The 21650-nt window shown below is 31.1% G+C and overlaps 1 protein-coding gene across 1 annotated transcript in view; it reads left to right on the forward strand.

The window, feature by feature from the left end:
• LOC118180220 (glutamate-rich WD repeat-containing protein 1-like) overlaps nucleotides 1–21650 on the forward strand; it is a 37672-nt gene that overhangs the window by 4306 nt on the left and 11716 nt on the right. The window contains exons 2-4 of the mRNA XM_085821694.1: nucleotides 6282–6568; nucleotides 7832–8042; nucleotides 10418–10557. Of these exons, the coding sequence (XP_085677820.1) occupies nucleotides 6282–6568; nucleotides 7832–8042; nucleotides 10418–10557 (638 nt within the window). The remainder of the gene's footprint in view (nucleotides 1–6281; nucleotides 6569–7831; nucleotides 8043–10417; nucleotides 10558–21650) is intronic.

Here is a 21650-nt window from a genome sequence, read left to right on the forward strand (position 1 = left end):
TAGATATATTGATGATGTCATTGCATTTAATAACTACAACAAAATAGAAGTAGCTAATATCTACCCTACATGCTTAAAACTAAATAAAACAAATACAGAACAGCATAATGTAGTCTACCTTGATTTACATATTATAGATTACAATTTTATTAAAGTTTACGACAAAAGAAGAGAATTTAATTTTTCCACACTAAAATTAACTAACTGGAATTCAAATATTTCCATAAGAGTCATACTTAACACAATTTATTCACAGCTACTCAGAATAAAAAGAATCTGCAATACTGCGAAACACTTACAAGAAGAAATACTACGTAACTATTTTGAAAAGTAACTTAATTCCTCGTAAAGTAATTAAAAATACCCTAAAAAAAGCTGGCATTAGCCTTACCTATTTTTAGATTTTTTGAATTAGATAATGATATTTTATGCGTAAAGCCCGAAGGACGGTATAAGGTGGATGACTGATTCAGAGAATCTAATGTAAAAATGTACAGATAATTCTTGTTTATTCATTCTCTTTCCTCCAAAATTTTGGCACTTTACTTTTAAATACTATTGTTTAAATAGTTTTAAATTTCTATAATGGCCAATTTTACTGCTTTTATTAACAAATCGGGCCTTTTCGTTTTTCATAGTAGCTTGATCGCCCGCTAGCTTGAAGAATTACGACTTTTTTAACAAATGACTGTTTTTTCCTTTTACTCTTGCTTTTGTGGCCAAGTTTTGTAGTTTTAGCTGAATTAGCCATTTTCACTTTCAGTCACAATTTCTTCTTCCAACTACATGTCAGACGCCATTTTGAAATCTTTTCACGTTTTTCCGAGTTTTCCGACCCCCTTCGATAATTAGAGACGAGTTGCAGCTAACGGACAGTCTTTTCGTATTGGCTGATGCCCACAGAACATCGCTCCCCCCCTACATACGCCACACGACTGAAGTACACAGAAGGGAATTACAACTACTTTATAACTTAGTTTTAAGAGGGAGAGCTCTGCATCGCCACAGGTCAATTTTTTATGTTTCTTTTGTTACAACTTTTTCTTGGTCTTAGCAAGACCCACTTTGTTAGTTTTCATCTTAATTTTCTTTTATTTTAATTACAGATTTCTAAAATATATAAAATAAAATAAAATATCTAAAATAAATTAAATATAAAAAAATAAAATAAAATATATAAAATTATAAATCTTTAAGCTTGCAGGCCCAGCCCATATGTTTTTGTATATTTAGGACTAATAGCAGACCACTATTTATTTTTGTTTTTATTTTAGTCTAGATTTTAGATGTATCGGAATAGTTTTTACATATTTTAACACTTTAATGTGTCATTTTGTGCGGACGTGTCGGGAAATTGGAACAGAGAATTGAGACTATTAAATTTTCCAAGACACTTTGTCTAAATTAAAAAATTTTGTAGCGAAAAAGTTTCAGTTGTCTGTTTCGGCGAAACGCGTAATGGGGTTAGCTTGATTCGACGTTCAAACCAAAAAAATTTTCTTGAAAAGCCAGTTTGGAAGTCGAGTTCGGCTAATTTACCATTTTCCGCTTACTTTTTTATCTGATTTTGTTTTTTTAATGTTTTACCTGTTACATGGTTTGATTTTCATATGTATTAATTTTTTTAAAACGTGTTGAACTTTTTGGAGCAACAGCTCCTGGTAACTTTTAGGCAAGCTTACTACAATTTCTAATTTACTTATTTTGCAGCATATTGCGCAAAATGTTATCTAGACCAAATTGGTCACTCAGTATTGTAATAACTACCTTGCTTGATATATTTTTAAAGAAATAATACAGTGAATGTAAAACTGTATAAAGCAATACAAAATACTCTAGCTGGAATTCTAAAGATATGTTGTTTTAAATATGTATGGATTTTGCTGTTGAATTTTATGGGGCATATGTACATATAGTAAATAAGGTTTAAAAGACAAAAAAAAAAAAAAAAAAAAAAAAAAAAAAAAAGACCAACAAAATTTTGTAAGTCATCTTACTGAGAAAATTGAATATTGATATGATGAATTGAAGGGAAAAAAATAGGGACAAATCTGAAGATGAGATGCTTTTAAAAAATTTGTGATTTTGCTGTTGAATTTTAAGTGTCATATGTGTGAAGAAAGTGATGTTCAATAATAAAGCTAAAAAGAGAAAAAATATTATGTAGATAACGTTCGTGAACTGAGAAAAGACTGAAAATAAAACAGAGAAATGTTTCTCAACATTTAACACTATATCAGGAACTTTTAAAAATTTATTATTTTACTGTTGAATTTTATGTAAAGTAAGTAGAATTTTATTTAGAGAAGAAAGTTATGTGTATTGATAAAGTTATGAGTCTAATAAGACATTGCTACACTGCGAGCGCATAAAAAACCATAATATATGCTATATTGACTTGTTATTTTGACGAGCCAAAATAACAAGTCAAAGAATTGCACAAAACTTGGTATCCATGTACTGCCAAAAATCGCCAAGTTTCGCCAAGGGGTACCCTAAAATATACTTTTACCTTTCTTTCTTTTGTAATAAATCTCTGTTGAAAATAGTCCTGACAAATCCATTCAGAAATTTGTTATTAATGAAGATTATGGACCTACGTTTCAGGCAACTCAGGGTTCTAGTTATATTGATGTTACTGTTATTGGTTCAGATCTTCTCCAGGATGTTTCGAGTTGGCGGCTGTCTGAAAAAGAATCCCTTTCTGATCACATGATGATTGAATTTGAATTTTGTCTCTCTACGTTCTTACAAGACACCTCAAATGTTCCTTTTAAAATCTTCAATACAGGGGAAGCAAATTGGGATCATTTTCGAAAATTTTGTTATTCTCGCATCACCCGTTTCATTGATATTCTTAACGACTGTACTGACGGTTCTCGCCTAAATACTCTTGTTGAGAATTTTAGTTCTGTTCTTCTCCGGGCATCTCAGATTTTCATACCTGTTAGGAATCATGGTAAGCACAATGTTCCTTGGTGGTCTGCCGGAATTTTTTGTATGAGAAAGAGGCTTAATGCCTCTAGGCGTAGATTTCAGCGTTGTAAAAATCCGCCTCTTAGAGAACTTTATAAAAGTAAATATCTTGAATATAGAAAAGTTTACAATCTAAAGCTTGCCGATGCTAAATCTCGGTCTTGGAAAACATTTCTTTCGGCCATTGATGTTCACAATGTATGGAAAAAGATTTACACGTATGGAGTTAAAAGAGATTTCATGAAAAAAATTCAAATAACTGGTATTTGTCTTTCCACTGGAGAGACAACCAACTCTTTAGAAGAGATAATTACTGCTGTGCTTCAGAAATCTTTCCCCTCAGATCTAGAGGAAAATGATGATGATTTGCATAAGGAATACCGTCAAGCTGCACGTACTGCTTATTCTTCTTTTGTAGATCCTATGTTTTCTTGTGATGAAGTTAATACAGTTATTTCTATGCTGGAACCAAATAAATCACCTGGTCCTGACTCTATTTCGAATGAGATTATTAAACAGTTTCATTTAATGTTTCCTCAATTTCTCCATAAACTTATTAACGTTTGTCTAAATGTTGGCATTTTCCCACATGTTTGGAAACATGCTCAAGTAATTCATATTCCTAAAGAAAATGAGTCTAGGATTCCTCATCTAGATAACCTTAGATGTATAAGCTTACTTCCTGTTTTAGGTAAGTGCTTGGAAAAACTTTTTATTAACAGAATTTGCTAGTATCTCCGCCATGGAGACCTTCTTTCTGGTAATCAGTATGGTTTTACACCTCAAAAAAGTTCGGAAGACGCTCTTTTACGCTTGAATGAAATTGTTCAGAGAGAAAAAAAGAAAAACTTGCACACTATTTTGGTCTTTTTGGATATTAAGGGTGCCTTCAACTATGTGTGGTGGCCTTGTATTCTCAATCTTCTCAAAAAAGTGGAACTTCAAATGAATATTTTTTCACTTGTTGCTGATTTTTTAAATGATCGGGCGGCCAAACTGCAATTGGGCTTGGCTTCTGCAATTCGTCACCTTGAAAGGGGTTGCCCTCAGGGCTCTGTTTCAGGACCTACGTTTTGGAATAGTATTATTAATGATCTCCTATTAAAACTGGAAAATCATGCTTGTTGTGATACTATAGCCTTTGCGGATGATGTTTTGTTTTGCTTCCAGAGTAGGGACCTTTCTGCTATTTTTTTACAGGCACAAGAGACTTTAAATTTCGCCTCTAACTGGTCAAAAGGTTTTAGATTAGATTTTAATTCTGATAAAACCAGGGTTATGATTATTGAAAAGCGAAACATCTGTTATGATGCATTTCAGTTATCTCTCGATAGCACCCCTTTGACTGTGGTAAAGCAAATGAAATATCTTGGGGTTTTTCTTGACTGTAAATTTTCTTGGAAACAACACTTAACTTATGTATCAGAGAAATGTGATAAATTGCAGCGTGGATTAAGTTGTCTTGCACGCAACACATACGGTATTAATTACAACATTCATTCGCTCATTTATAAACAAGGAATTGCACCCTTCATTATGTATGGCTCTAGAGTCTGGGGTATATCGCTCAAGAAGAAGATAAATTATAGATATTTACGACGTGTTCAAAGGCGGATACTTCTGCGGGTCATATGTGGATATCGTACCGTAAGCTATGAGTCTGTTTATGCAATTTCTGGCTTTCCTCCAATTGACATTGCCATTCTTCATTCTATTGCTTATAAGGAAAATATTTCTGCTTCTACTGTCTCTCAGTGTGATTGTATTTTACCTCTATCTGATCTCCCTCATCCTTCAGAAAGAAATGCTGTTAATTTTATTCAGTTTAGCAATAAAATTGTAGATGATTCGCCTGTAACTTGCTATACTGATGGCAGCAAAATTGATGGCAAGGTTGATCTCACATTTGTTGTCTTCAGAAATGGTCTTGAATTTGAGCATTTTCAATTTAGAATCAGAGATGAATGTACCGTTTTCATAGCTGAACTTTTGTGCTTAAACTTCGCCGTCAAATGGGTCTCTAAAAAAACAGTGCTGTTTAGGACTATCTCATTTGTACTGATTCCCTTTCATCCTTGGAGATCTTAAAATGTATTTCTTCTTCTAATAATATCATTATCGAGATTCAAAAAGAACTGAAAAATCTAAAGGATAAAAATATTTTGGTTACATTTTCATTTGTTTGTGGTCATACAGGTGTTGTTGGGAACGAACGAGCCGATTTCCTTGCTAAGACTGCGCCTAAGCGGGAAATTGACACTTTTGTCAATATCCCTAATTCCTTTTATAAGAAGGTCATGTATGAAAGCATTGTGGAGTCGTGGAATCACGAATTCATTAATTCAAATAAAGGGAGTTTAACTAGGAGATTTTTCCTTTCTATTAAAATGAGATTGTCATTTCATCATTTCTTCACAAATTACAAATTAACCCAGTTTCTTACTTTACATGGGGATTTTAAAAGTTATTTGAACAGATTTAAGTTAAGTCCTGAGTCTGTTTGTGACTGTGGCCTTGGCGGCGAGGAGAATGTTGAACATGTGCTTCTTCTATGTCCTAAATATGAGAGCGAAAGAAAAGTCTTGAAACTGGGACTGAAAAATTCTAATATTAACTGGCCTCCAGAGTTTTACCAATTTATTTCCGAGAGAAATGCTTTTAACACTTTTTGTCAGTTCATTGTAAAACTTTGTAATCATCCTTAATTTTATTTCAGTTTTCTCTTCTGTTTATTTTGTATTGTGTTTCATACTTACTACTGTAAGCCCCATGTGATACTATGTGGTACATGTGGAATTTGTTGTGTTTCTTTTAATTAAAAAAAAATCCATTCAGAATAGTTTCTAATTGCTACAGTTGTATATGTGATAATGTGTTATGTTAAGAAAGTTTGTCTTTTTAGCTGTACTTCTGGAGAGTAAAAATTGGAATTAAAAGAAGTTAGGATTAGGTGAACTGAAGAAAATTTCTGTGAATTATATTTCATATTCAATGTCAAATGATACAATTTGCTGTTTAATGCTTGGAATTTGTTTTATAGCTTTTAAAGGCTATAACTGTTAATGAAAATAAAAGCTAATTTTAATTAATTGAAGTTTTATGTGTTTGTTTTTTATTTTTAATTCTTATTTATTCAGATAAAAAATTTTAATTTTATTTATTCAGATATATATTGTTATTTATTTATTCAGATATCCAAATTTTTATTTATTCAGATAGATATTGTATATTTATAATTTAAATTTCTAGTAGTCCTAAAAAATATTCCAATATCCAATAAAAAAAATTTTCTTTTTTCATTTAAGGATCTTCCTGTTTAAGTTTTGATATTATTCCGGATAACCTGGGAGATAACCGGGCCGATCAGTATCCTTTAACCATGACTTTAGTTGGTGGAACGCAAGCAGAAAAAGTACATTGTAATAAATTATTCATCATGAAAATGAGCAATATGCACCAGACAAAGCCACCAAAAGATGAGGAAGATGATGAGGATGAAGAAAATGAGTCTGATAGCGAGGATGAGGAAGAAACAAAACCTGTTTTAGAATGTGCTGCTATTCGTCATTCTGGCTGTGTGGACAGGATTAAGGTTTGTATAATAACCATATAATTTTATGATAACTAAATATTTATGAATAATTTTTGTGATTTGAAGTATGCTGCATAATCATTTTATATTTATTTCATTAACAGCTTGTTCAACGCTTTTAATATTTATTTTGGCATGAAACTTTTTTGCTTTGATAGCTGTAGGAAATTAATTAATTGGCTGTAACTTTCAAGATGAGAAAAATAGATTTGTACTATATATAAATTTTATGAAAATATAAAATATGTTGTAATTTTCATGTTACAGAACAATTTTAGAAACTACCTCAAGACTAGATTAGTTTTAACACTTTATGGTAATTTTCATGCATGCAAAGGTTTCGGAAAGCAAAATAATGTAATAGAGAAAAGTATTAAACTCAAAATAATGATATTTAGGTGAGTTTCTTTTTTTTATTAATAAAAATGAAAGTGGTTTTTATTGTTTAGTTGTGTGACTCTATAGTCTACCCATATTAATTTTATGTATTTTGTAATTTCTATAATAATTATGTTGAAATAAGTTCATAATTTAGCAAGTGCATAATATTAGACTTTACACTCTTTTGTATAGCAAGGAATACATTTAAAAATCTTTACCAAAATATTTTTGATCAGTGATTGGCAAATAAGAAGTAAGACTTAAATAAGAAGTAAGATCTTGTAAAAAGTGTTGAGTAATTGATATAAAATGAAAAGTATAGTAAAAATTATTTGTGCTGAATGAGGCACTTAAAAATTTCTATATATGAATTAACGAGCTCAACTAGCATTACAGTAAAGCTCCACAGTGAACGCAAACAAACACAGCTTGCTTTACAAATATGTGAATAACAGAGGTGCGTGTCTGGGAAGAAAGAATTGCTGAAGCGTTAAAACCTCAGCATTCTTTTAGATTTTGAAAATTTGAGAAAATTTTCTGTTTGAATTAATTACAGGACATTTTAAGATTGTGATAGCAGTGGAGATGGTAAATTTTATTATTTTTATCATTTCTGTAGTATGTATATAGTCAGTAAACTAAGGATGTTATAAAAGTTAGTGATTGTTAGATGTTTGTATAAAATAGTAAACATATGATGTTATATAAGCTATATACTAATAGTTTATAATATTACAGTACTTAGCAAATGAGTTTTAATTGATTGACTCAGATTCACTATTTCACTCTGATTTATAAGATAATATGCATTACTCATTTTATTCTTAAATTAATGATATGTATGCTTATTTTATGCATTATATTTTGAAATGTATCATTTAGGTTACAAAATTTGCTGACAAATATATTGCGGCTTCTTGGTCTGAGGTTGGCAAAGTTTTTGTGTGGGACTTAACACTTCCAATAAATGCTGTAAATGACCACCGTGTTATGATGTCGTATATTCAAAATTCTGAAAATCCACAACCCATATTTACATTTGCTGGTCATTTAAGTGAAGGATTTGCTTTGGAATGGTCCCCATTAGTTTCAGGTATGATTGTAATAATTTTTGTATTTTTTATGTTAGTTGATTTCTTATTGTTTTTATCATTTTAATTTGAAAGTTGTATGTAGTACAGTCAAAAGTCTCCGGACTCGTCGGGACTTCGGCGATTCCGAATTATAGATCATCAGTTTAAATCTGGTAAGTAGGCATGCAGAAATTACAAAATTAAAAATATGAAACCGTAATTTATGAAATAAAAAACAATTATGATCTAAAGGGTTACAAAAAAAAAGCTTAATATTTATTTGTTTACTTTATTAAACATTTCTTTCAATGTAAGTTGTTTAAGTTGCTTCGTTTCATGTGATAATACTTTCTCTTTAATTCTATTAAACAGACATAATTTCTTGTTTAGTTACAAAGTTCCACTGTTCAAGTCCTATAATTGCTGTGTCGAGAATACCGGCTAATTTGTCAATCGAATTTTTTCGTTTTCAATAACTTCTGTGTCACTTTCTTCACTATCGGAAGCGAATTATGACCAGGAACTTGATTTAAATCATATCAAAGACGGAGTACATCGAGATGAAATACTACATTTAGTAAGGAATTAAAAGCCAAATAAAATAAAAACATCTGCCCTGAAGATAAGGATAGTGCTGACAGATCAACTTCCAATTCATTGCGCGCCGCGGCGTTTCCCCCGGCCCGCCGCAGAGCAGCGTGAAATTGATAAATAGATTTCGGATTTCGAAACATACTTTCGCTTTGTAGATCCTTTACATATTAGTAAATATATATTGGAAATTCTATTTGACATAATCGAAAGTTCAAGCTTACTTTTATAAAAGTGCTCTAACAGTCTGCAAAAAATAATAAGCCGGATCCAATTCGAAGATTAAGGAACAACGCAATCTGCAACATTAACTGAATTAGATAATTTTAGCTTAGCTTATACCGTCCGTTATACATTAAACGCACATGCGTAAACGTATTATGCGCATGCGCACACGCATATTCGCAGCCGTCAAGGTCTTATGCGCATGCGTGAACGCGACGCATGCGCAGAGAGTTTGTAGGTTTGAGGTCCGGATTATGGGTGTCCGAAGTAACAACTTTTGACTGTAGTAGGTAATTACTGCAATTATATTTGAAGATAATGCAGAATAAAAAAATATATTTCTTTGATTAGTAAAAATTAATTTGTTAGTTAAGTTAAAAGATACTTATTATTTAGTGATTTCCTCACATACAAAGGCATTTTTTGTATTTTGAAATATATCACCTAGGTTATTCTATTTTGTATATTGTAGGTTATTTATTGTATTTGCGCTTAGGTTATTGTATTTTGTTTGTATTTTTTCTATGTTGAAATGTATCACTTCTGTTAATATGTTTGTATTTCTGACTGCAGTTGTCTTCTAATCTGCCATTGGAAATAATAATCATAATTAAAAAAAAAGTCTATATTCAGATAGGAAATCAGAAAGTGATGTTGAAAAAGGTAACGTTCTATTCAAGATGTGAATTTCAAGTATCTTTGTGTAAATTAAAATTTGTTTTGGAATAAAATGAGTTCCTTGAAAGTGAATAAAGTATCCAAATAGGAGCATCAAAGATTTCAATAAATTACAGAAAAATTTTGAATTGCACCTTGCAGGAATATTTTCATTATTTGATAAAATCTGTTAGTGAATTATTCTATCAGTAGACTGAATCTTTATTTAAAAAAAAAAAAAAAAAAAAAAAATCAGGAACAGGTTTTTTTGACATTAAAAACATATTGATTATGGAATATTGCAAGATTTTGGAATCATATTTTTTACATTGCATTTTTTATAAATACTCTTAAGTTAAACTGCATAACATAATTTTCATTGTGCGTTTCTGTAACTTTATCTGGCAGTATTAATTTAAAGTTAATAATTGCAGCAAATTTCTTTTTGATAATTATAGAAGCATAACTCCTTTATATGATTCAAATGAAATAGAAAACATAAGTAATGAAATAATTTTGAAGTTTTATGTTAAATACACTTTAAAATATTGTCAAAAAATAATGTCTCATTTCTGCTTTTGTGGAAACAAGCTTGACCATGGGTTATTTGCCAAAAAGTTTTATTTTAAATGATTCCCTCTGGAAATGTAAATTAATTAAATGAGAATATGAAGTATATTATTGCAAAATTTAAAATATTTAAGGTTTTTTTTAAGAAATTAAAAATTTATAATAAACCTGTTATCACTCATCAAGATGTAACTTGCTTTGACATGATTCAAATGAAATTAGGTATACACACATATATGTATATCAATATGTGTGTATGTGTCTAGTGTAAAATCATGTAATAAATTCATAGCTTTTCCCTATTCCTTTCCCTCCCCCCTTGATATTTTATTGACCTTTTTGCAATATTTAGGCATGCTTGCAACTGGAGATTGCAAGAAAAACATTCATTTGTGGAAACCTTTAGAAGGAGGTTGGCATGTTGATCAGAGACCTTACACTGGTCATACAGATTCCGTAGAAGATATACAGTGGTCTCCTACTGAAATAAATGTAAGTATTTTTGACTCTGCAACTGATATGACGTCAAATTTCTTGTAAGTGAAACCATGTATTATTTCAGATATTATTTTTGACTATAATTACACATCATTTTTTTCCTTAATACATTGAGTAAACCCATTATATATAATGGGTTAATAGCTTCTGTCATATTTATCATCATGTTATTCTGCTTCGTCATTGTCATCTGGTGAAGATTTCATTGAGCTTGAAGACAAATTTAAGTGAATTTGAATGCCACTGTTGAAATATTTGATGAGGAAATCATCATTTTAAATCTTGTGCCCAAAGTTTCTGATGATGATGTTAACTCTTGAGAAATATTATTTAAGGGTTTAGCTTATCAGAAAGTTTTTGTTTAGGTGGACCTCTCTCTAAACTTGATCATCTGAAGCTCTAAAATGAGAAGAAAAGTCTCTTTGTTTTTTAACTTAATTTTTTTTTTTTATATTATCCTTATTCTGATATATTTCTCTGTACAGATGTAAGAAGAGAATTATTTTTGTGTTTTTATTCTTTTTTATTTATTCTGCTTCTTTTAGTGTAATGATTTTTCTTTTATACAGTCAAAAGTCGTTAATCCGGACTCGTCGGGACTTCGGCGATTCCGAATTATCGATTTTTCCGGATTATAGATCATCAGTTTAAATCTGGTAAGATGGCATGCAGAAATTACAAAATTAAAAATATGAAACCGTAATTTATGAAATAAAGAACAATTATGATCTAAAGGGTATCAAAATTTACAAAAAGAAAAAGCTTAATATTTATTTGTTTACTTTATTAAACATTTCCTTCAATGTAAGTTGCTTCGTTTCATGTGATAATACTTTCTCTTTAATTCTATTAAACAGACATAATTTCTTGTTTAGTTACAAAGTTCCGCTGTTCAAGTCCTATAATTGCTGTGTTGAGAATACCGACTAATTTGTCAATCGAAATGTTTTCGTTTTCAATAACCTCTGGGTCACTTTCTTCACTATCCGAAGCGAATTATAATGGCAGGAACTTGATTTAAATCATATCAAAGACCGAGTATATGGAGATGAAATACTACACTTAGTACGGAATTATAAACCAAATAAAATAAAAACATCTGCTCTGAAGATAAGGATAGTGCTGACAGATCAACTTCCAATCCGCAGTGTGAAATTGATAAACAGATTTCGGATTTCAAAACATACTTTTGCTTTGTAGATACAAATTACATATTAGTAAATATATATCGGAAATTCTATTTGACATAATCTTTCTAATCTATCATAATCTAATAATGACGTTTCTGCCCCCCTTTGCCGCAGAGCAGCGTGAAATTGATAAACAGATTTCGGATTTCAAAACATACTTTCGCTTTGTAGTAAATATATATCGGAAATTCTATTTGACATAATCGAAAGTTCAAGCTTACTTTTATAAAATTGCTCTAACAGTCTGCAAAAAATAATAAGCCGGGTCCAATTCGAAGATTAAGGAACAACGCAATCTGCAACATTAATTGAATTAGATAACTTTAGCTTAGCGTATAACTCCGTTACACATTAAACGCGCATGTGCACAAACATATTCGCAGCTGTAAGGGTCTTATGCGCTCTCGTAAACGCCTGTGCGCATGCGTAAACACGACGCATGCGTAAACGCGACGCATGCGCAGAAAGTTTGTAGCTTTGAGGTCCGGATTATAGATCATTCCGGATTATGGGTGTCCGAATTAACGACTTTTGACTGTTTGAAATCCACACGACCTCTGGTCCCAAGCTAAGTAAATTTATGATCTTCTGCTGCATTTATTATTTCTAAATGTATATTAGTTGCTTAGTTCGGAAATTTTGTGAGTAGTCTGAGTAGTAGTAGTATGTAGTCTGAGTGTATCTCATTGGTGGCCAAATTTTTTATTCTTGGAGGGGGGGTCAGTTTTAAGTTATATTTTGGGACCATTAGTATATATATTTAGGAATATTTTCTGGGATCATAAACAGTTGATTCAATTTTCTTATGTTAGTAATTTCAAGTAATCTTTCTAGACAGTTTTGAAAATATGACAAGACAAGAATAACCAATGACATTCAAAATACTTTTGAAATTTCAGGAAAAATATTTGTTATTAAATGTGCAGTATCTTTGGTTACAGTTTTTAATGGTTTTAAATTCTGAAGATACTCATAAATCTCTAGTCGATAATTAAAAATTTTATTAATGTAGTTCTGGGAAATAGATAAACTAAACCATCACTAATCTATCATTTATATTTTGGTTTATATCTTTGTTATTTATCAGTTGTGACTTCTGATTTTTTGCGTTATTTTATAATCTGTTTATCTATTGATAACACAAGCCTGCAATGGCTGTCTTTTTAAACTTTTGATAGTTGATTCTTGTGTATTTTTCAGTGCTGAATCCAAAAATGACTTTTATTCTTTACCATAATGTCAGAATTTTTTTGCAAATTTCAAAATTGTTAAAAAGCCAAAAAATTGCAAAAATATGAGATTTTTAAAGTAGACATAAAACTTTTTCCCCTTATAATTTATTCTATCTTTTTTTTTTTTTTTTTTTTGATTGTAGCCAAATTTTTAGCATTCTTATAGCAAAACAATTGAATGGGGGAGAGGAGGTTTATCGACCCTTTCAGTTTTCTAATGAAAACTGCTTTAAATGAGCCTAATTTTCCATTTTATTACACAAATACAAAATCATTGGTTGGGATTGTTGATGTACTCCAATCATGCGTAATCAAGTTTTGGTGGTGCTACTGCTAATGTATCTTAATTAGTTAAAATAAGAACCAAACTAAGGAATAGATTAATAAGGGATAGATTTCAGTAGAATCATTTATAGACAAACTGTAATACAGTTTCATGTTGCTGTAATATGTAAAGTGTAATTTTGTTAAATTTTTTTGCAACCTGGCGTTTTGCTTTTGTGGCCCAACATTTGGAAAACACTGGTATAGCTCAACAGTATTTAGCTGCACTTATTGTCTTTCCTTATGGAGGGTATAGTAGTAAAAAAAAACTCAACAGAAGACCACTATGCAGTAAACAACACCTTTTTTAAGAGGGATGCAAAGATGCCTTTGGAGTTTTTCCTGGATCATCTTTAATTCTTTAACTCCTTAACTGCCACGGGCGTATATATGCCTTGCTCAGCCTTCCGAAATACTGTCATTTGCTTCGTACTGGTACCAGTAAAATTATTTGCAAAGCTTTGGAATGCAACACCACAATGATCTTGACAAATCATGCGAAGAAGAATACTGTATTAGAAAAGAGAGGGGGATGTTTCTGAAACGGTGAAAGTAATGACTGCACGATTATTTCTCGTGTTTCTGTTTGAGTAAAACATATTTTTTTATTGTGTCTTCCGTTTGTAGTAGGTGCTTATTTACGGATACGTCTGACAGTGGTGATTATTTTTTGATGAACTGCTTGTGCTTCATCTTGATACTGAAACTGACCATTTTGCAAACCAGTATATGAACCAAGATCCTGCAAAAGAAAAATCAAGAACAAAATCATGGCATCCAACCAATTCAGACGAAATATATGTTTTTTTAGGTATACTAATTTTGCAAGGTATAACACAAACTTGATATTACACTTAACTGGTCTAAAAATAAATTGATGGAAACTCCATTTTTGGGGATCTTTTTTACTATACAAACATCATTTTTATTGTACTTGCATCTTTTTTATTATATTTTTACTCTAAGCATTAAATTTTGCATTTTCATTTTTTCTTTTATTTTTTATTTTCTGAAAGTAAACAATTTTTAGAGAGCAAAACTTGCACTTATTACGTGCGACTGTGCAAAAAAACAGTGGCACTGGGGGTGAATTTTTACATTTTCTGCGGCATTTAAAGGTTTAATGCCCAACCACTTTGTGTCCCAAACTTTAGAAGAGTCTGAATGTTCTCTGGTGAGTTTATTGTGAATCTGATTCAGTTTTAAATCCTCCCATTGATTCAAATTAGTTGAGGAAGGATGTGATCACAAGATTCATGTTGTCGTCTCAAATCCTGAGTGAAATTCTGCGAATCAGTGATGAATGCCCCTCTCATTAGTAGTTCTCCCATTGAATGCTGTAGTGATTTTTTGATAACTTTAAAAAGTATCAAAATGACTTATTCCAACTTTTTAACATTATATTATTTTGAAGGGTTTTTTTTTTTTTTTTTTTTTTTGTTCACAAAATCATCAGAGACAGTGTAGACATCTGTTGATTGCTCCAGTTGCTTTTATGTAGACAGTAAAGGAAGATTTCTGAATACAAAATATACATTTATGTTTACAAAGTAAATATTTGTAGTCTTTATATACTTTAAAAATGAGTTTTATTTAGAAAACTCTTTGCACAACTAATAGCACATAACAGCATTTGCAAGAAAAGGTTGCAGTAGTATTACAATATTTGGAACTTTGTTCTGCAGCTTGTAGTTTAGAATAAACTGCAAAAATTCAATAGTACTACTGCTCTTCCACATTCCTATTTTGCTTTCCCTGGCAATAAGGGAAATAAAATTCTGGAATGCTCCTCTCATAATGAGGAATTTTTCCTTATTGATGTCACCATATCATAATTTAATTGAGAGTCATAATTTTCATTCAAAAGTTTTGAGAGCATAAAAAAGGCATAACGAGTATGCAGCCATTTTGAAATCTCTTGATGACTTTTTTTTTTAATACTGTAATATGCAAAAGCTATTTTGCACATTAATGTAATTCTGTATGTCAATTCAGAATTTGATAATTTATTATTTGCCTTGCCGATCAGCCTGACAAACCTTTATAAAATAATGTTTCACATTAAAAATGCTGCCTCCAGAAATGTGCTGCCCAAGGTGGATCATCCCCTCTGCCTCCCTCTAGCTACATCACTGTTTAAATGCAAAGAGGCATCACTCAGAGAAACTGGTAGTTGAATGGAGAACAAATTGAAGATCTTAAGAGCCCATTATCAACAGTTATTGAGCCATGTGGTTGATAAAACTGTGGAACTGACATAATATGACACAGTGCTGAAAAATTTGGAACACCTGTACTCTTGATATTACTGTAAGATATTTCTAATGTCATTATATTAATTATTTAAATATGCTGACATTTAACTAACCAAGTAGAAAAATTATGATACTGTCAATGCTTATTATAACAGCCTCACATACTAAAGAGAAAGGATATTAAAACAATTGTGGTTATAAGGTGGCTATTATATATGGCTATTAAGGTGGGTGTGTGGTAATGGAATGGCCACTTTCATGATTTAACAAGAACCTTTTCCCAGTAGCATGTGACTACTGAATCCTGGTGGTTTCACTTAGATTTGGCTTCTAATACCTGAATACCAAAGATGAAAGAAACTTGACATTTTGAAAATGTCTGGTTTTATGATCAGATTAAAAGAAGGCAAGTAACTGCTTTCTTTTTAAAATATTTTAGTAGTTTTTGCAGTTCAATTTATGTTAAAAATAACTAGAGGATAAAAAATTTTCAATAAAATAATAGAGTAAAACGAGCACTGAAATAAAAAGCTTGAAAAGGCTGTAAATTTTCTTTCAGTTGCAAATAGCCATTTAAAACAGTTTAATGTTTAGTTTTCTCAAGGCAAAGTTGTTCAGATTAAGTGAAACTAAATCAATTTTAATGAAAATGTTGGCATATATACCATGAGACATTGTTGAAAATATGAAGGAAAAAAAATTCATTTTCCACCTTTAAAAACAAATTTTTCTAAATTTAAGCAAAATTTCGTATTTTTAAGATATTAAGTGAAAATCTAGACAAATTATGTAATGTTTGTGACAATCTACGTTGAAAAATGTGGAGTGAGCATTATCTGTTGTTGCAGTTTTTTTGCATTAAATAATCTGATATGTCGCTAAATACCTCCTTTTTAAAATTAAAAAAATATGTTAAAAGTATTTATTAAAATATATTATAAATTAATATATTTAATTGTTATTAAAATATAATTTTCTCATGTGTTTTATGTCAGTTGTTATGAAGTTGTTTCGTAATTTAGGTAACAGAATTTTTACTTTTTACAGTTTTTATTAAATATTTTTTCTTAAATTTTTGATTAATATTATTTGTTCTCAAATATTTTTATTAGATTTCTATGGTATTTTCAGCAAAAAATGTATTTACTTTTTGTTTTGGAATAAAATTATAAATCTAAGAAAAATTATTTTTCAATATAAGTTGCATCTTTCTGCTGCCAAATCAATTAGTATCATTTAATTATTTGCTATTTACTGAAATAAATTTTTGCTTAGAATATTTTTGGAATAGTGTTTGAATTAATTTACTTTCAAAATACGGTCTTCCAAAATCCCACTTCTGAAGCTGATATTCCTTGATTTTCCTGTGTTGTCATGATAAATAAATTTAATCTAAAGAGGCTATCACTTCTAGGGACGCACGCGGCTACACGGGACAATTCCAAGAAATGATATTCTAGTAGCACTGCTTTAAGCGGGAGGCTTCCGAGAAATGTTTCGTCTAGCTAAGAGGAACATGTCCAGGCAACGAGCAACATTTTAAAACTTTTCCGAAAATGTTTCAGCTGGAGACATGTTCCTCGAATGTTCAACCAATCAGACAAAAGTTCTGCTTCTGAAGGATCACGGGTAACTTTCAGTATGGCATACCTGCCAACTTTTACAAATTTTTCGTAATTTTTACGAAAATGCGTTTGTCTTTACGATTTTACGATCATAATCCATTTTTTACATTTTTTTCCTTTTTCAAGTGTTTTTAGTGATTTTTGTCGAAATTTTAGAATTTTTCGCCAATTCAGCGATTTTTGCCAATTGCATCGTGTTTTACCGCCAACTACCGACTACTTCGAATCCAGTAACCTGCGGTTTCTCCCAACTCGCCGCTTAACCAGCCAATCCAATGCACTGAACTTGTTTCTCCCACTCTTTTCTTTGTGGGCGCCAGATTATTTATTACTGTTTTTTTTTTTTTTTTGTTTTTGTTTTTTTGTTTGTTTGTTTGCACGTGCTACGAATTTTCTTAGTACGTCGTTGTTACGAAATGAGTTCAAAAAAACCGTATTCTCAATATTTTCAGCCTGCCTACAAAGCCGAATTTCCAACAATTAAAGAATCCTTCAAAGGAAATAACTATGCATTTTGCAACGTGTGCGTGTGTGACTTCATAATAAGTCACGGTGGAAAAAGCGACATTGTGAAGCATGTTAAGTCTAAAAAGCATGAAGTTAATGCTTCGGCTTTGACAACGTCAAAGAAAGTGGATGATTTTTTTTCAAATTCGGCTACGAATTTGGATGCCGATGTCATTTTGGCAGAGTGTTTGTTTACTGCATTCCTCATCGAACACAACGTGCCGCTAAGCGCTGCCGATCACGCCGGTCAACTTTTCAGACGGATGTTTCCCCGACTCCAAGATTGCTCAGAAATATGCTTGTGCTCGCACGAAAACATCTTCTATTGTGAACGGAATTGCTTGCGATGCACAAAGTAAAACGATAGCTGCACTCCAGAATTCAGCATTTTCGGTGTCAATCGATGGCAGCAACGACAGCGATTGGAAGCTTTACCCCATTGTTGTCACATGTTTCCAATGAAATGAAAACTCATCTTTTGCGTCTTCCATTGTTAAATGGAGATGCTACGGAGGAAAATATTGCCTCCTTGGTAATTAATGAGTTGAAACAACTTAACATCCCAATATCAAACTGCATTTCATTTGGTGCAGATAATGCTCATGTCATGGTGGGTGACAAAAGGGTGTAGCCTCTTTTCTCAAAAAAGAACAAAATGAATTAATTGTTATTGGATGCCCATGCCACTTAATTAATTTGGCAGCAGAAAAAGCTGCAGCTGCTTTACCATTAAATATGGACCAGCTTCTGATTGATGTGTTTTTCTATCTGGAAAAAAGTGTAAAAAGGAAAGAAAACCTAAAGAATTTCCAAGAACTGTGCTCTGGTGAAACGAGAAAAATTCTGAAACATGTATGCACGAGATGGTTATCCTTAGGCAGAGCGCTAGGAAGGTTTATTGAACAGTGGGATGCATTGCTAAAATATTTTCACGAAGAGACCAAAACGAAACCACAGATCCCATCAAATTTGGTGGCATATAAGATTCCGAAAACCAACTTTGCTTCTAATCAAAATGCTTTAAAAGGGAAAAGCCAACACACAGAATCAAACCCTTTAAAAAGAAAATGCTTAGAAGACTCCTCAAAGGTCAACTTTGTTAAAGAAGTTGAAGGGAAGAAGAAACAGTCTTCTATTAGCCGAGAGGAAAGAATTTTCTATCTTCTTTCTTCGGATTTGAACAAAGCATATTGTAGTTTTGTGTTAAGTACCATTAAGATTTTTGAAAGTGTAAATACCCTTCTACAATCAGCTTCGCCAAAATCTCCCCTGCTTATCCAAATTCTTAATGATCTTTTGAAAGAACTTTATACTAAGTTTGTAAAACCGTCCGTTGTGAAAAACAGTGTGTTGATTCGTGTTGCCTATAATAGTTTGGCAAATCAAAAGGATGACAATGATCTTATAATTGGAAATCAAACCAGGGAACTTGTAAATTCTTTGAAAGATCATGAGAAAAAAGAATTTTTTCAATGTGTTAGAAAGTACTCTTCCTCAGCCTGTGATTACATTGTAAGGAAGTTTCTATTGCAAAATGAAGTTCTGTTAAATGCTGAAGTGGCAAATTTGAAACAAATTGAAAATTCATCTTTTGAAAAGATTCGTTTCTTTATTGATAAATTTCCATTTTTGTTAACAATTAAAGAAAATGAATGCCATAATGATGCTTTAGATGAACTACAGAACCAATTTTCTGCTGCACAGTTTGAAGACTTTGCCAGTTCTGGAGAAAATGGATTTTATGTCCTCGTTGGTTGGTACCTTAAAAAGAATAAAAAGAGCTGATGGAACACCAAAATATGATAGACTAGCAAGCAATTATGTGCTATTCTCGTAATTCCACACAGTAATGCTGAGTGCGAGAGAGTCTTCAGTGTTGTGAAGAAAAACAAAACTATGTTTCGTTCTTCAATTTCACCAAAAACTCTAGAAAACATTTTAATTGCTAAATGTTATGAGGAAACTAATTGTTATGACAGGAAATTTTCCAAAGAATTTTTGGCTAAGGCCAAAAAATGCACTCTAAATTCATTGCAATAATTTTTTTGTGTAACATTAAGTTCTTGTTTTATGTTTCCTAATACATTTTTTAGTTACTACTTAATTGAGATTTACTAATGTAATTTTTTAGTTACTACTTAATTGAGATTTACTAATGTAAGTACAATTTTCTTTTTTCTTTTTCTATGAATTGTTATTTTTTTAATATCAAAGCATGATATTAATTCTTCGTGTTCTTCTGAATTTTGGAGAAATCTTCTGAATTTGGGGAAGAAATCTTCTGAATTTTTATCTTTAGAGGTTGGCAGTTATGGTATGGCAATGGCTCTCACTGTGAAGTCATGGATGGTGGAAATAGAGGCCGATGGAATCATTGCTGTTTTGTTGTAATATAACTGCCTGAGTCATTTTAAAAATGTTTATATATTCATTAAATATATAATCATGGAAATTTCAGAGTTGACAGTATTTTACAACATTCTTGCAGCTCGGATTTGTTTACAAATTGTTCGTCACCAAAAGTTCGCCAAATTTGTCGTATTTCGTGCTGATCGTGTAATTATCACTGTTATATAATAGAATTTTATTTCTTAAATTTAAGTTGAATAATTTTTTAAAATCCGTTTGTACATGCACGGCTTTTCTCCTAATCACTTATCTTTTAAATTGTTAATTGCATAATCAGTGACACATTTTAAACAGCATAAAAGATGCATAAAAAAAAGAAAAGCATAGCTTATGTAATAATGAGAATACTCATTAAATTTGTCTATTATTTTCATGTTATTAATGAAAAACTTTTTGGATTATAAATACATTAGAAACTATACTTCTATTGTAAATGCTACATATTGAAACATTGGAAATTTATGGATTTATTATTATGCATGATGAAAAACATTTGTATATACATTCATTAATATAAATCTTATTCATTACATTAATACTAATAAAAATATATCAACAACTTCTAAACTATCGCATCTCTCTATCTGTATGTAAATATATGACTTATTAGATGTGTATATATATGTATGTATGAATACAAAAATGAACATTGCCAAAAAGTTTATTTGAAGTTACTTTTAATTCATATAATGATCATGTAATTGGCAGCAACTGTAGTCATCAGTTCTTTGCAAATTATTATGGATATCTAGTCAGTTGAAAAGTAATTGATGAGCATTTGAGTACTAAAGAGTGTACACATTTTGTTATTGGGTTAATTCATAATTATATCATATGTATGATCTATGTAATATAAACATGACTAATAAATAATAAGAAATGTAACAGCTATGCATTTATAACATTTGATTACTTAAAACAGTGCACAACTGATTATCACCTTCATGTCTGTTTACATAATGAATTGTACTTTCCAATTAAGTGCACGGGCCTACTAGTAGCCGAAGCGTCATTGAACACTGGTAGTTCTGTCTCAAGTTAGAATGCCGGGAAGGGGCTGGCTAGATGGACGTTTTCTTGGTTTTTCCCATTTGTAACTGGTATACGAGCCAGTTTTGAAAAATCTACAAAGGGATCCTTCCTGTTAGGCAGATATCCCTCGAGGCTTTGCCATAATCACATAAAAGAAACTCATGATGTGCACTATCTAATTTCTAGAGTTGGTATAATTAATGTGTTTTAGGTATATTACCGAGTGTTCTATGGGACAGTAAACTGCACATGTTTGATTGCTCATGTATTCATGTGCTTTATTTGATCTTTATTTTGTTGAATAGTATCTGCTAGCTGTGAGGATGTAAATATCAGCCATATAGATTTTTGTCATAGGAGGTCTTTTTTTTTTTTTTTTTTTTTGTCTGTTTGTTTGAATGGACAGAACAGTAATTATGAGCCATAAAGTTAGTCAAGAAAATGCTTTCACCAGGTCACAAATTTTCCAGTGAGCTATCAAATTTTCAGTGGAATGCAGACAACAGTAAATAC

Source organism: Stegodyphus dumicola, chromosome 8 (assembly GCF_044657685.1).
Source record: "Stegodyphus dumicola isolate Sdum_Otavi_A_Nest chromosome 8, ASM4465768v1".
NCBI classification, from domain to species: Eukaryota; Metazoa; Arthropoda; class Arachnida; order Araneae; family Eresidae; genus Stegodyphus; species Stegodyphus dumicola.